Source organism: Stomoxys calcitrans, chromosome 3, assembly GCF_963082655.1.
Source record: "Stomoxys calcitrans chromosome 3, idStoCalc2.1, whole genome shotgun sequence".
NCBI classification, from domain to species: domain Eukaryota; kingdom Metazoa; phylum Arthropoda; class Insecta; order Diptera; family Muscidae; genus Stomoxys; species Stomoxys calcitrans.
In genome coordinates this window covers 150,767,357-150,783,006 of record NC_081554.1, presented here as the reverse complement: position 1 = coordinate 150,783,006, position 15,650 = coordinate 150,767,357, and the positions used below count along the sequence as shown (strand labels likewise).

General features: G+C 39.0%; 2 protein-coding genes across 3 annotated transcripts in view; both read right to left on the bottom strand.

The window, feature by feature from the left end:
- Positions 1-3,304: 3,304 nt before the first annotated feature.
- LOC106086335 (6-pyruvoyl tetrahydrobiopterin synthase) lies at positions 3,305-8,161 on the bottom strand. The gene is made up of 5 exons (XM_013250969.2): positions 7,997-8,161; positions 7,684-7,914; positions 7,294-7,373; positions 4,020-4,165; positions 3,305-3,864 (listed from the first exon to the last, which is right to left on the bottom strand). Exons 2-5 carry the CDS (start codon positions 7,749-7,751, stop codon positions 3,655-3,657), a joined length of 504 nt encoding a protein of 167 aa, XP_013106423.1. The 5' UTR covers positions 7,752-7,914; positions 7,997-8,161; the 3' UTR covers positions 3,305-3,654.
- Positions 8,162-12,474: 4,313 nt separating this feature from the next.
- LOC106086319 (transcriptional regulator ATRX) overlaps positions 12,475-15,650 on the bottom strand; it is a 28,040-nt gene continuing 24,864 nt past the window's right edge. For both annotated transcript variants that reach the window (XM_013250947.2, XM_013250949.2), the window contains exon 16: positions 12,475-12,797. In XM_013250947.2, coding sequence (XP_013106401.2) covers positions 12,686-12,797 — 112 coding nt within the window. In that variant the 3' untranslated portion in view covers positions 12,475-12,685. The remainder of the gene's footprint in view (positions 12,798-15,650) is intronic.

Below are 15,650 nucleotides of genomic sequence, written 5' to 3'. Positions count from 1 at the left end.
GTGTGCCATATATTTTCATATCTGCATCTCGTATAACCTATTCCTGCTGAGTCTTATTAATTTTGCGGGGATACAAAATTCAGGAATGCCTTGAAGTACATTTGAATGAATAGGGCTGCGAAAGCGGCTTTGTATTCAACGAAGAAAGATAGGTCAACTTTTACCATCTGGTCTTTCTCAGGCCTTTTCAGGGATTTGGCGCAGTCTATGGTCACAGCCGCATCTAGGTTGTTATATTTTTCTTTCTCGTATGCGACACATGGCTTCAATCATCGGTTATGCGTTCTTCTAGCCGGATCGCGCAGATGAGCTGATTCATACGTCTTAACAGCGTGTCGGTTTCGGTATTAAGTAGTTCTGTCAGCAATCCATGGGCTCCTGATGCCTTGTTGTTCGTAAGTCGCATCACTGCTGTTTATATCTGACTAGGATGTAAACATTATATACCATCATCAGGGATTGGTTCTTCTTCGCCGCCATCGAACGGAGTATGGCTAGTCTCATCCATCAAAGTAAACCTGAATACAAAGTGTAAAATCCACAGCCAAAATTAATGACTCGTGTCATTGTAGCTATAGTATAGTTCTTTCCCAATCCATTGTGCAAGGCGGTTATATCTGCCATGTACTTTTCGAATACATCCGCCAGTGCACCGCACCTTGTTTATAAAGAGTACGGACATTCCAGATATAGATCCGTAGGTCATGATCCTTTTTGGGGAAACTGTTTAGGGGAGTCCTTTTTTAAAATTCTTTTGCCTCTCAGAGTAATCTTTACATGTAGGATCGCACAGTATTCCTCGATGTAGCGAGCAGCTTGCATTAAGATCCGACGATCGTCTTCAGCCGCCATTGGTTAATTGAAGGCGCCAATAACTCGCCTTGTCGCCGAGTCAGTGCCACATGCCAAAACACACTGTTTAAAATTTCCTCAAAATCGGAAGAAAAATGCTCCTTTTATGGGCTCAACACTCTATATCGAGAGATCGATCTATATGGCAGCTATATCCAAATAAGGTCCGATCTGGACGATGTTTGACACAATGGTCAATCAAAACTAATTGTTTCTAATTTCATCAAAAAATGCTCCTTTTATGGGATCATGCTCTATATCGGGAGATCGGTCTATATAGCAGCTATATCCAAATATGGTCCGATTTGGACAATATTCAACAAAAAGGTTTACCGGAACTCGCTGTGCCAAATTTCATCGAAATAAGATGAAAAATGCTCCTTTTATAAGATCATTACGCTATATCGAGAGATCGGTCTAAATGGCTGCTATATCCAAATATGGTACGATCTGGACCACATTTAACAGGAGTTATTAGGGGTCTACCAAAATACGCTGTGCCAAATTTCATCTAATTCAGGTAATAAATGGATCTTTTATGCCCTATTTCGGGAGATCGTGTGGTCGGTCTATAGGTCAGCTATATCCAAATATAGTCCGATCTGAACCACACTTCACAAAAATGGGTACGGGTCTACATTCGTATTTAAATCGGATGACAAATTACCAAATTATTGTCTCTAGACTTTAAGTCTGAAGATCGATCTAAAATCCGATTTTATGAGATCAGAAGGTCAGGTTTATACACAAAGAATACGATATCATATAAAATTGTTGGAAAAAGTTTTAAAACCCAAGATATCTGCAGATTTTTAAATACCCAGCTTTTGGGTATAAATGGGTTAATACCCGGATATTAACCCAATTTACAGGGTAAATACCTTTTGGGTATTTACCCATCGCCCATCTCTAGCTATTGGTTATTTAAAGAAGCCAATAACTTGACATGTCATATCGAGCTTTATAAGCACTCAGCATTTGTGCAAGACCCGGTGCCATCCGCCCTTTCACTGAGACTCTCCGCTCGATACCGCTGATTGCCTATGATTGCAATTGCAGCTGCTCCGTATGGAATATTCCAATTTGTGAACGCGCGTTGTTGTTGTCGCAGTGTGTTGTACACTGAGGCGGCAGCCCTTGCCGATGAAAGACTCCATCGGGCCAATCCGGTACGTACAACCGGCTGCCACTAGATTGCTGGCCGTGATAACAATGAACACCACACAGGTCGGAGCTCGAAGGTCCAGCCTGTGTGGTGCTAATAGTTGTCCCGTGCCGGGAAAATTCATGCTGAGATTATGTTCCAGGAATCTGATTGCTTCAATTGAAGCGTTCCCCAGTGACTCAGCAGTTAGGTTATTCCGTTTCGCTGGGCATGCAGTCCTGTGTTGCATGCACGAGCATACGATCTCAATTGGGCCAGAGTAGTTCTGGTCTTCATAGGCAGGACTTTCTAGTCATCGGCATTGAATGTCAGGCGTCCGCCAAGGACTGTATTTGGTCTGTGTGATGAGGTAGCATTGACGTCTATTACTCTGGGCTACTCTAGGGGACCGAAATGGCTGGCGGAAAGAAATTAAAGCCAATGAGGGCTAGTAGAAGCGCTGCGGTTGGTCTTGCACCTGTTGTATTTACCATTTAGTTCACTTTTTCATTCTTGGCACGAACTGTGTATTTTGCTTATAGAGCAAAAAGAAAAGATCTATGGTCTTCATGAAACGCGAGCTCTTCAACATAATCTTACTCCGTCGAACCCTTATTATACGGCAACGACAGCTTAGACGTTTACGATCTAAGCGGAATGCGTTGGTTATACGAATTTGCCAGCGTTATCTTAGGCGTGCTAGGAAAGAGACCTCCGCGGATCCGGAGTGCCAATATTACTCGTTGATGAGAATCGAACCGCTATAGCGTTCGACATCTTCGCACATTGAGTTATACATGATACTCCGAGACGAAACTGTGAGCGATGGAGTGGTCGCCTATTATGAGGCGTTTAAAAATGGTCCGGCGTGATGATCAACTCATCCGAGCCCAACATGCCTTGGCGGTATCATCCTTCCCATGGACCTAACAAATACCCATCGAATAAAAACCAACAAACAGAAAACACATGCATTGGGAAAAGCGGTATTTATATCATAGAGGCGTTTTCGCAATAAATACGATTCAAATACAACATACCATCACACGGCCCTTGAAGCCATCACACATAATACGGTTGAAAAGTCTTCTAACCAAAGACGTAACGCGTCCCACAGTGGTTGGTGTGTTGCGATCTCTGGCTTTCCTTTTCCATTTGCAAAGAAAATCTCCGATCATTGAGCTCGTCTCGAAAGAGAAACACAAAAATTGTGAAATTTAATGAACTTCGCCCTAACGGGCAAAAACTTGAAAATTAAAAAACAAATTTTATTTTTTTTTTTTCTTAAAAAAAGTAATTTGCAGAATATTCTTTATTTTACATGATCTATAAAGTACTCATATCTTTATTTAAAAAAAAAAGCTACGGTTAAAGGAATATAAACTGTTTTGAAAATAGTGTCACCGACTCGCGTATACAATCATTAAATGCTACATATAATTTTACACAAATTGTTTCTACCACAAATAAATCACATGCAGACATTGAGAAATATTCAGCAACTTTTATGTATATATAATATCAACAATATATGTATAGATAATAGTTCAATATAAAAATGGAGGAAATCTATATTCTGAGATTAAAGCTTTCGCGAAATTCCAGTGTTATATGAATAAATCCCGCACCAGTTTCTAAGGTTTTTGTACGCCTTTAGCTTAATCGGAATCAGAGGAAATGTTGGTGCAACTCGTTTTGCCTGCACGCTTATTGTTCATATTGTGACCATTTTGTAGATAGGGTCCACGATAGGTAACAGAATTTTTATCGGTCTCATAGATTTTAACTTCATACAAAAGCTCGGGACGCTTTAAGGCTTGACGAACGTTATCCCAAATGAAAACTGTCAAATTTTCCGTGGTACTGGGCTGGAATACATGATAAGAAATTTGTTGATACAACAACAAAAAACTTTTTAAAAATATAAACAAACTGCGTGCTTTTTAAAGCACTTGGCACTAGATCGAGATTTCTAGATTGCCACTCCTCCTCTTAAATTAGAAAATATCCCTTTTTTACTTACTGTGTTATTAAAAAATTCAACATCCTTATCGAGATTTTTATGATCAAGTTGTTTAAATATGACTCCATCCATGGCAATTTTCAAGTCCGTAATATTCATAACCATGCCAGTGCGTACATCAATGGGTCCACGCACAGTGACTTCAACTGCAATAAAAATGATTTTTTTTTACTTTTCTATTTTAGAGAGACACAAGAATGGAATGGTTCTTAAGCGGGACTATACCCGGTGCAGTGGGCCAGTAACGGACTGCCCAAACGTTATTGTGTTGGATGTGTTGGAGAAGTACAAGGCAGATATTACCTCCTTACAGGAAGTGCGATGGACAGGGAATGGCATCACAACAACACCAAATGGTGACGAATTATACTATGTTGTTGTTGTAGCCACATGTCTCTATTTGGAGGTGGCGATCCTCATCTAGTTCCCATAGGTGAGCAAGTCGTTCCGCTCCAAAGGACCGATCGCCCAGGGAACATCATGGCCATTGATTATTTAAATGCGCCAACAACTCGCCTTGTCATATCGAGCATCATAGGCACTCAGAATTTGTGCAAGAGCCGGGGTCGCCCGGCCTCCCACTGAGACTCTTCGCTCGATACCGCAGATTGTCCGAGACTGTCATTGCATCAAATCCGTAAATGACACTATCAACCACTATCCGCAACCTGTGGACGCGCACGGTACCTCGCAGCAAAGCTTCTCGTGATAACAATGAATACCACACAGATCGGAGCTCAAAGTTCCAGCCTGTGTGGTGCTCATAGTTATGCCGTGCCAGGACGAATTCTACCATGAGTTTTTTCTGAGTTTTGCAGACAAAATTGTGTTTAACAAAAACAAATTCTCCCCGATTTTTTACAAAAATATGGTTTCAAAGTCGGCATTTTTTGTTAAATTTACTGTGGAGGCCCAATCTTCAGCCACATTGTTCGCTACAAATACGGGAGAGGTGAATAACGAGCTGAATGAGAAAATCGATGGAGTAACGTTTCCGACCATCAAGTGCCCCAAAACACTTGCATGCTTCATTTGGGAGCGCTTGCACACACTCACATCAATTTGCAATAAGGTCAACGGTAGAAACAATGTCCCCAAGTTACTTGCCGGCAGCACTTGAAGTGCACGATTCCACCTATCTTAAAATACTTGGTGTCACATATGACAGTCTCTACGGGTCTAAGTCACTTGCCGGCAGCACTTGGAGTCCAGGCCAAGAGACTTTTTAGACTACATATAAAAAAGCTTCAGTGTGCCAGATTGTACTTGGCACAAAGTGAACAGAGATCCGGAACTGCCAGAATGCTACTCTTCGGACTGTCTTCACAATTTTCATGCCGGTCCGTTTTCACTGCAGCCACCCCAACCACCGCCCAGACATTTCAAATTCGATTCTCATGATTTAGAGCGAGGTTCAGCACTAAGAGAGAGTCTCTAGACTTAGCAGCGTTTAAGGCGGGTCAAAATAGCCTTAACGAGGATATGGCAGCGGAAACGGTAAATAGCTACCGAGTAAGTTCCGTACTTAAGGACCATCGAACGCCCATAAGTTAACCAGAACCAGCAAACCAGAGTAGTTGTGGACCAACTACGTTATGAATGGAGTCAACGCAATTTCTGCTGGGCTATATGTAAATCCCACTTGTAATCACGGATCACACATCACCAGTTCATCTGTCCAACCATACCTACTACTCCCAAACCAACTAGATTAGATTAACAGATACCGTCGAACCAAAGCTTGAACGCGTCTGACAGTACGAATTAATTTGTCTTCCGTGCTTGACACGGGACAGACAACGCTCTTATCAAACATATTTACTTCACATATATCATATGGATATGTGACCCTTTATCTCTCAATAGTTCCACAACTGGGGGATGTGGACAACCCTGTCAGTAGGGAGAGCTGAGTCTCCCAAACCAACTACTTCGCAGCCCATCAAAGATGCAGATTTGCTAGTTATGTAAACTTTAAAAACCCGCAGGCAAATCAAAGACGAAGATAAAACGCGATGTTACCCAACAAGTTTCAAATGAAATGTGTGAAAGCTGTCAAATGTGAAACAAAAATATTTTGGGACACTAAAAAGGCCTTGAAATTGTATCTTGTACTATTGGAGTTCATTTCACTAAATTAGATCGAGTTGTGAATTTAATTGTCCGTTTTGCGTACAACGTTCGACGTAGACAACACATTTCAGGTTATGTTCAACGGTTTTTGGGATGTACTTTTGAGAATTATGTGAGTTTCCGATCTTTAATTTTCTATTATAATATTATTAAAGATCGTTGTTGTTGTAACTTCATTTTCATGTGGAAGTGGCAATCCCCGTCAAGCTCCTGTAGGTGAGCTAGCTCGTTCCGGTCCAAAAAAACCGATCGCTGCAAGGACATGGTTATTTAAAGGCGCCACAACTCGCATTGTCATATCAATGATGTTTGCGCTCAGTATTTGTGCAAGATACAGTGTCACCCGGTCTCTTACTGAAACTCCCCACTCGATACTGCTGATTGTCCGCGACTGCAGTTACTGCTACTCCGTACGTAGCATTCTACTATCCACAACCTGTGGTCGCCTAATTTAGGAAATCTATCTCCCTATCAGTGAGAGTCTTAGGATCATTCGCACCAAGCCTCTCATTAAACCTGGGAGCCATGCGTCTTCTATTATTCCAACTTCTTAAAGAGCGTGTTGGCTTGGTTGGAGCAGCCGCTCCACCAGTCGAGGTTTCAGTAGCAGACAACATGCTACGGCCTGATACCACCAGCAGCTGTTGGAACTTTGGAGTCCATTCTAAGCCTACTCCCGGACTCTAGATCTGCCGCTCCACTGGAAACAAACGCAGATCATCATTCTTCTAAAAGTAATGACCTATTACGAGTTACACGAAAATTCTTGCGGAGTGAAGTAACAATACGTCCGCTCCACTCAACGGTTCAAACAAGAATCATCGTATGTACTAAGAATAGCTCGCTATTGGAATAGACTGCTCTATGAACTACGATTTTTTTCGCATACTAATAACTATGTAATATAGTTGTATTTGCCTTGTTGGCTTTTAATTACTGAAAGAAGTTAAAATAAATAAATCCAATTTTGATAAAATTAGTCCACCGGGAGAGTTTTACAGTACACAAGTCACAAACAGTATAATTTCTTTGCTATGCCAATGATGCGATACTAAAAACTCCAGCATAAACAAACAACGATGCATGTATACAACAATAATTTGTTGTGCTTGTTGGTTAAATTTTCTATGTTCACACTCACCCGTATAATTGTGTCCATGGCCGTTTGGGTTATTGCATTTACCATATATTTCTATATTTTCAGCATCACTTAAATGTTTGCTGCAACAGTAATTGGATAGAAATTATAAAATCTACAGAAACGCAATGATACAACTATATTTTTATAAGCATTATAAATATTAGGTGAAAGTCTCTAAATGCACAAAGAAACCCCGGAAATTTTATACACAAGGTGAATATGTTTGCATATCGCTTTTTCTGTATTACAGTGACACATACAGAAAATACTACAAACAAAGCATAGACATTTAACATCAGTGTGAAACAATATTTTACTTTTTTATGTAAAACTTTGATGTGGCTCTTGCTTAAAGAAAACACAATATAATCTCCCCCTACACTCACTTACCTGTGTAGACGATGACATGCACTAAAGGTTTCTTTGCGGGTTAGAAAGGCAACAGGTTGCTGCGACATTTTGTAGGCAAATGAAATGCGGTTTACAACGGACGACGGATCACGTCTAGAATTCAACAGTAATAAAATATATGCAATGCAATTAAACAAAAAGACTGCTGTGTTTGTCTTGTGGTTTCAACTTGTAGTCAGTCCCGACCCACCGGTTGCGCGTATCTCGTAGCTATGGAATACACAAATAAACATTCATAATTTAACGAAATTGTATTGTATATATATATATATATTTATATACTGATACTGACTTGGATTTATGTTCAATAAAAGCTTATCACCTTCTTAATTCCTTTTTAACAGCATTTGTGACCGCAAAAGTAAAGTTTAACTTTCTTGTTTTTTGTTTTTAATTATTGCCTTTATTTTTGTTGACGTTTCATTTGCAATGGCTAGGCTAGAGATGTAAAGTCCACTTTCGACTAATCGATTAATCGACTTTTTGCGTAGAAAGTCGAAAAGCCGAAGTCGACTTTCATTTGATTTTTCTTAATAGAGGAGTTTTATTTACCATTTAAAGTACGTTTACATTGGCTACTAAATTCTGATTTATAGTCTTTTCGAGATTGAAGCTGAGTATTCTGTTCAGCTTTTCAAGAAGAATGCTGTCAAAATTCATATAAAAAAGTCGGCGAAACGTTGGCTATAAAAAGACTGAAAGTAGTACTCTGTTTATATTGGGGAATATGGCATGGCGAAACAATTAAAGGTGGCCTCATTTTTAAAACAACCGCAAATCAATCCGCCATCAAGCTGTTTGTTTTGTTGGTTTCAGTGGTTCGTTTTTCTTTGAGAAAAAGAAAAATAGAGAAAACAATAAAGAAACGTGCTTTGTTATGGAAGCAAACACATTTGACAGCTGTCAAATTTCGCTCGCGAAAATTTTGAGAAAAAGAAAAATAGAGAAAACAATAAAGAAACGTGCTTTGTTATGGAAGCAAACACATTTGACAGCTGTCAAATTTCGCTCGCGAAAAATTTGAAAATTTCAGCGACTATTCCGAAGCAGAATAGAATACCAATCGTTATTTGCAAAGAACAAAATTAAATAGAGAAAACAATAAGTGCAGATAAAAAGTGTTTTGGCATGGAAACAAAAACATTTAGCTGCTGTCAAATTCCGCTGGCGGAACAATTAAAAATGTCCGCGACTATTCCGAATGCAGAATAAAATACCAAACCTTAAGTGCCAAACCCTGTTTTTTTGCAGGTTTTACCATGGAAGGATTTATTTTATTTTATTTATTTATTTTATTTTATTTAGTAAAGTTTAACTTTCTTGTTTTTTGTTTTTAATTATTGCCTTTATTTTTGTTGACGTTTCATTTGCAATGGCTAGGCTAGAGATGTAAAGTCCACTTTCGACCAATCGATTAATCGACTTTTTGCGTAGAAAGTCGAAAAGCCGAAGTCGACTTTCATTTGATTTTTCTTAATAGAGGTGTTTTATTTACCATTTAAAGTACGTTTACATTGGCTACTAAATTCTGATTTATAGTCTTTTCGAGACTGAAGCTGAGTATTCCGTTCAGCTTTTCAAGAAGAATGCTGTCAAAATGCTGTCAAAATGCATATAACAAAAGTCGGCGAAACGTTTGCTAAAAATAGGCTGATAAGTAGTACTCTGTTTATAGTGGGGAATATGGCATGGCGAAACAATTTAAGGTGGTCTCATTTTTAAAACAACCGCAAATCAATCCGCCATCAAGCTGATCGACGGTGTGCTAACACACAGTTTTGTTTGTTTTGTTGGTTTCAGTGGTTCGTTTTTCTTTATTTGTTTGAGAAAAAGTTTATAAAATAGAGAAAACAATGAAGAAACGTGCTTTGTTATGGAAGCAAACACATTTCAGCTGTCAATTTTCGCACGCGAAAAATTTGAAAATTTCAGCGGCTATTCCGAAGCGGAATAAATTACCAATCGTTATTTGCGAAAAACAAAATTAAGTAGAGAAAACAATAAGTGCAGATAAAAAGTGTTTTGGCATGGAAACAAAAACATTTAGCTGCTGTCAAATTCCGCTGGCGGAACAATTAAAAATGTCCGCGACTATTCCGAATGCAGAATAAAATACCAAACCTTAAGTGCCAAACCCTGTTTTTTTGCAGGTTTTACCATGGAAGGATTTATTTTCAAATCCCGAATACCCCGATTTCATGGCTGAATAATCGAAAAAAGTACCAAAATATGCACCTGTTTTCAAGAATTGTGTATGGATGTGTGTGATATGCTCATTCAGTAAAATACACAAACGTACATGCGTAACGTTTGCGTATTTCACTTAAATTCCCAGAAATGCAATGTAAACAAACAGGATTTGTTTTTGGATTTAGTTAAATCCAGATCATAAAAATTTCAATGAAAACGTGCAACGACGCTATGTCAACATTTGCCGTATTTTATTTCTCCAAAAAGCGGATTTTCTCGCTTAGTTTGTATGGAGAAGTGCTATCCCCGATTAGCTAAGCGAATAATCTTATCGGCGTTTACTAAAACCTATGGTGTCATCCAAGGCGGATTTAAAAAGGTGGTCTCACGTGAACAGCTGTTAAAAGCCGGCCAGGTTTGACGGTATGTAAGATGTCAGATTTTTGATTGCATTCTCTTCGTTGTCATCTTCTTTCTCGGATATTCTCTATGTACACACATGTATACACACACGCACACAAAATTTTGGTGTGTGTAGGTAAAACGTCGATCAGCTTGATGGCAAGATGGTAGATTGCACCATATGATTTGTGGTTGTTGTACAAATGAGACCACCTTTTATTGTTTAGTTAAACGGGGATATCATTTTTCTCCATACAAACTAAGCGAGAAAATTCGCTTAATGGATAAATAAACACACCTAGTGTCGGAGATATCATCCCGCCTTGTCGAACACCCTGTTTCACTCTACAGCGCTTCGACCTTACCAGACTTCAGTACCGGGATCACTCTGCCCGTCTTCCAGACATCGAGTATTATAAAAGATACATTATGATCAAAGACAAGTTGAGGACAGTTTTAAGGTACTCGACTCCAGGTAGATCCAGACTCTTCAGCATCAGTGTGGAGATTCCGTCGGGGGCCAACGCCTTGGTGATTTGGCAAGACGGATGACATTCGTGACTTCGCCCACAGTAAATTGTACTGGCTGTCAATCGGCTCGGAGACCACGGATACGGCTAATGGCTCTCCTCCCTGCTTTGTCAAACTCGGGATACTCAATAAATTGACGGTTAAACAACCTGGAGCATCTCTTCGGGTCAGTCACCGTAACGTCAGCAAAAGTGACTTATTCTTATCATCCCGTCTACCGGGGTTAGTAGTAACCGGGTGACTAAATAGTAGACTACAGCTTGCCTACGCCGGCACTTAAATTACCTTGCTCTAAGTGTTCCAACCGCAAATTCCGCTTATGTGCTGTAACTACCATGTTTATTTCCAGATTCAGCTCGCAATGAATCACCCATTACTCTCGTTTGCGAGTACCACTGCCTGCACCGGGTAATTAGAACACACTTGGGGTATTTGACCGGCTGGTATAAAGCGAGCGGCTTCTGCGTAAATGATGTCTCGGAATTTCCTCCCAACGACGATTGGTGTACTCTCTGAAACCGACCCAGTCGGATGGTCCGTCATTGATGAGTATTATGGTCTGATCCCAAAAAAAATGACGGCTTGCAAGACTACGTCACTCAGGAGATCAGGGGATGCAATGGAAATGTATGGCGTGCTGCAAAACATTCACCATGCAAAAGGTGGAGCCTTCAATCTTCAACCAACAATCAAATAGTAAATTATTAATAATTGTGTATTTTAATTTGCTTTTACTATATTTTGTTAGCTTCTTTGTTAATAATATAAAAAAAATACCAGAATTCCGTCAAACCAAGACTGCGACGCTGGCACCAGTGCCTTGCACTAAAACTCAAGTGACGTTTCATAAATACGATCCGACACCTTTTCCGTATGCATCCGATCCAATACCTTTCCCAATCCACCAGGTTTCCTTATATTGCCTAATAAGTTGAGGTATTCTACAAGGTTTCCTTACTGCTTTGGGCAGGTTGTTGCGGAATGTCGTTGAGAAAACGTACTCGATCACGCATGCGATAATACAGACTTCTCTTGAACTTCTTGACAAACGAACTTTTTCGCTACAGTCCACAACGTGTTTTGTTGCAGGGATATTAGTGCTTGACATTAGAAGAGCCTCCTGACAGCTGGTAAAAATGTTTACACGCTACTATGTATGATGACGAATCTTCCTCTCTTTCAATATTGCAACCTAAACATGCACTGTAATGTGCAGGAAGATAAAGGGGTATTGTTATATCAGCTTCTTCGGAGAAGACATATTTATGTACCAAATTCAAAAAGGCTTCATTTATTTTTTATGTTATGTTTATTTCCATTTAAAGTAAATACCATTAAAAATTACATTTCAGTAATAATGCTTTCACACATTTTATTATATTTAATATTTGCACACAACTTATTTTACATAAAGTATTAGTTTTTAAACTATCATTAAAAGTTTTAGAAAATGTTGGAATTAATAAAAATGATATAACTATAAACGAAGTTTAGTATACGGATGTATATTAACGAGAAAATATGTTTACAAATATGTATACATAATAGTAAGTATATTAGAGATATTTAAATTACAACATATCTCGACGTAAAAAAATAATTATTGGCTAATTTTTTTAATGTATTTGAAATGTTAAAAAAATATCTTAACATATATTTATATACATTATGATCATCCAATATAGAAAAATAAATTATAAACTCCAATATTAATATTTTTTTTGTTCTTAATTTTTAAATCCGATTAATGAAAATTAAATACACGAGACTTGAGAATTAAATACACGATAATTGAAAATCAAAATAAATAATCGATCTTAATAAACAAAAAAAAACAAAAACATTCAAAAAAAGTTATCTAATTTTTCATACGTTTACTGTCAATGCTAGTGTCCTTTGACAAAGGATCTGTATTCTTCCGTTTATTTGGATTTTGAAGGGGAACTTTGGTAACAGTTGTGCCACCGCCACTAAAAGAAAGTAGAAAAAGAAAAACACATTTGAAAGTCAAACAAGCAAAATCATGTTTACATTAAAGTCCAAATCCAGAGATAATCTCCCAAACCCGTTTGCACTACGATTCAAGTTATTTGCATTTGTCAACAGGGATGTTTTTGACAGCGTTTTTTTATTTATTAGCTGTGTTCGGAAACTAAAAAATTTGTCCAAATTTGCACAAATTTTTACTGGAAGTCGTTCGCGTACTTTATTTGCCAGCAGAAGAAAGAGCGAGAGAGAGCAAATTTTGACAGTTAGTAAATAGAGAACATGCAAATTTCTACTGAGACTTTTTTTGCCAGCAGAAATTTGCGACTTTAAGCACATGTGTTGTAAGGTCAGCTGTTTTATGAAAAGCAGCCGTTACATGTAAATACAAAAGCTAACGGCAAAATGGATCAAAAAGGCAGAGGTAAGTAGAAAATATAAATATTGTTCATTGGTAATTTTTATATTTGTTTCATTTTTATTTACTTTTAATGAAGATTCATGGCAGCAGCTAGTGTTCAGGTACAGAAAACTCGACAAATGAAGTTGCAATTTTACCTCAAGTCAGTTGTTCTACATTAGAAGGTAAGTGCAAAATTTGCGGAATTATTTGGAAAAACTTGAAAAATTAAAACATTGTATCCTTCCACACACCAAGAAAAGATCAATTACCGGTTTCTTAAGTATTTTGATGGAATCATCCTCATCGGAGAGCTACGATAAAATCAACACCGTTCCTTTGAATTTGTTAAGAAGGGAAGATGTTGCCATGAATCTAGCTGGGCAGTTAAACAAGTGACGCACAGTGGAATTAGAAAAAAAAAAAAATATTGAAAATTAGACGGCCAATTGTGAATGGATACAGATATCTTCAATGATAACACAGTGTCCGTAGCCACCACTTGACCAAATAGAAAGCTCCCTTATCCTAACATAGGTGGTCGCAGCAATTTGTCTAGCCACAATATCCATAAGCATTAGTCCAAGGTTTCTTTGTCGACAAAGGACTTGAATACGTGTTTCTACATTTGTGTACGGTGATGGCATGAAAATCAGTTGTGGTCATATGCAGCTTTCGAAATGCATGCTGATGTTAAAACAAATGGAAATTGTCCAACGAGAGGATCGGAGAAGTAGTCCATCATGCGTCTTGGCTACTGATGAGAAAAATAAGATCAGTCTGTACCACTTCCCCTTGCTCGAGTCCGTTCCCGGTTTTAATAGCGGGATCATACTGCCCATCTTCCAAACATCGGGTACTATAATAGTGTTCAGATAGGCTGAGGACAGTTGTAAGATAATCGACTCCAGGCAGATCCAGATTCTTCAGCATCAGTGTAGAGATTCCGTCTGAAACATGATTGCAATACCCAATCTATGCAAAAGCTAAAGCCATTCAATAGTTGCAATCGCGATCTTATTGTTGAGGGCAATTTTATTAAACAAAACGCTATGAATTATGAGATTTAATTTTAATTTGATTTTTAATGGAGTTTATCTAGGCTTATAAATATTTGATATTTGAGAAAAACAATATCACTATTGTCGATATATTGAAATAAACCCCACATTTTATAAGTCAAGACGAGAAAAAATTATTAGATTCCGAGTTCAAATTTAATTTCATTTGGCCAGGCATAAAGATAGCCCTGGTCCCGTTAGTTCAAAGGATACATTCAGTATCAAACACTTATTTTTGTTCCATTTGCAAAAAACTTAACTTTGCCTATAGTATCGATAGGAAAAATAACAATCTATATTCAGACAAATAATAAAATATCGATAATGGCATGGATATTTTGCCAGCTCTGCCACTCAGAGGCAGCCACAGATGAGCCGAAGCACACCACATTCTCTGGGGAAGCACGATACCTGCAATAGGGGTGAGTAAATTTTTGAGGCATTGCCTGGTTTGAACAGGTTTCAGATATAACGCTTGTGGCATACAGCCACTCGGTGAATGTCTTGGGCTGGAACGTCACCACCAAGTGCTCCGTTTTGGGATCACTATAAGATGTTTTCAGGTCGAGCACGATATAGTGACGAGACATACAGAAATCTGAGGACCTACTGGGCGAAGTTCAGGAACAGATGCAGAAAATGGGCCTGGAGGACACAAGGAAACTGGAGGCCGCAGTGGATCTTGTCACGAGAGGCCTGAAAGTGGCATTTTTGAAGGCATGTCCCGAGCGCCGCATTAAACCACTCATTCGTGGTGGTCACCGAAACTAAAGGTACTCAGGAGGAAAGCAGGAGGCTTTTAAATAAAGCCAAGAGAAAGAACACGCCAGGGAGCTGGGACGAATATCGTGAGGTCCTGGCAAGTTCAAGAAGAAGGAGTAGAGGTGTTCCTGTTCAGGATGCAATCGACGGTCAAGATATCGCAATACCCACCTATGCGGCCTTGGCATATGACTGGTAGTCTGTACTTTCCGCCCATTAACATCACAACAGGAGTCCCTTAGAGTCAATCTGCCCAAGCTAGAGCGGATTTTCTGAGCGGCTTGGCATTGTCTTACATACCAAGGGTCAGTGTGGTCTTTATTCCCAAGGCGGGAAAAATAAACCACAGCACGACGAAGGATTATTATTATTAAACGCTGGAAAGACTGGCAGAACTGATGGTGAGAGAGGGACTGAAGCCGGAGAACTTCAGTGGCGCTCAACATGTATTCCTAAAAGGCTGGTCGGTCGAGAAGGCACTTCACGGAGTGGTACGAGACGTTTCTTCACCGAAGAGGGACACTATGGCGCCCTTTTTGAATATTAAGGGGTCCTTCAATAACGTGGAGATAGGATCAACAGTCGCCGTACGAGGATCAACCTTATTATCTCAC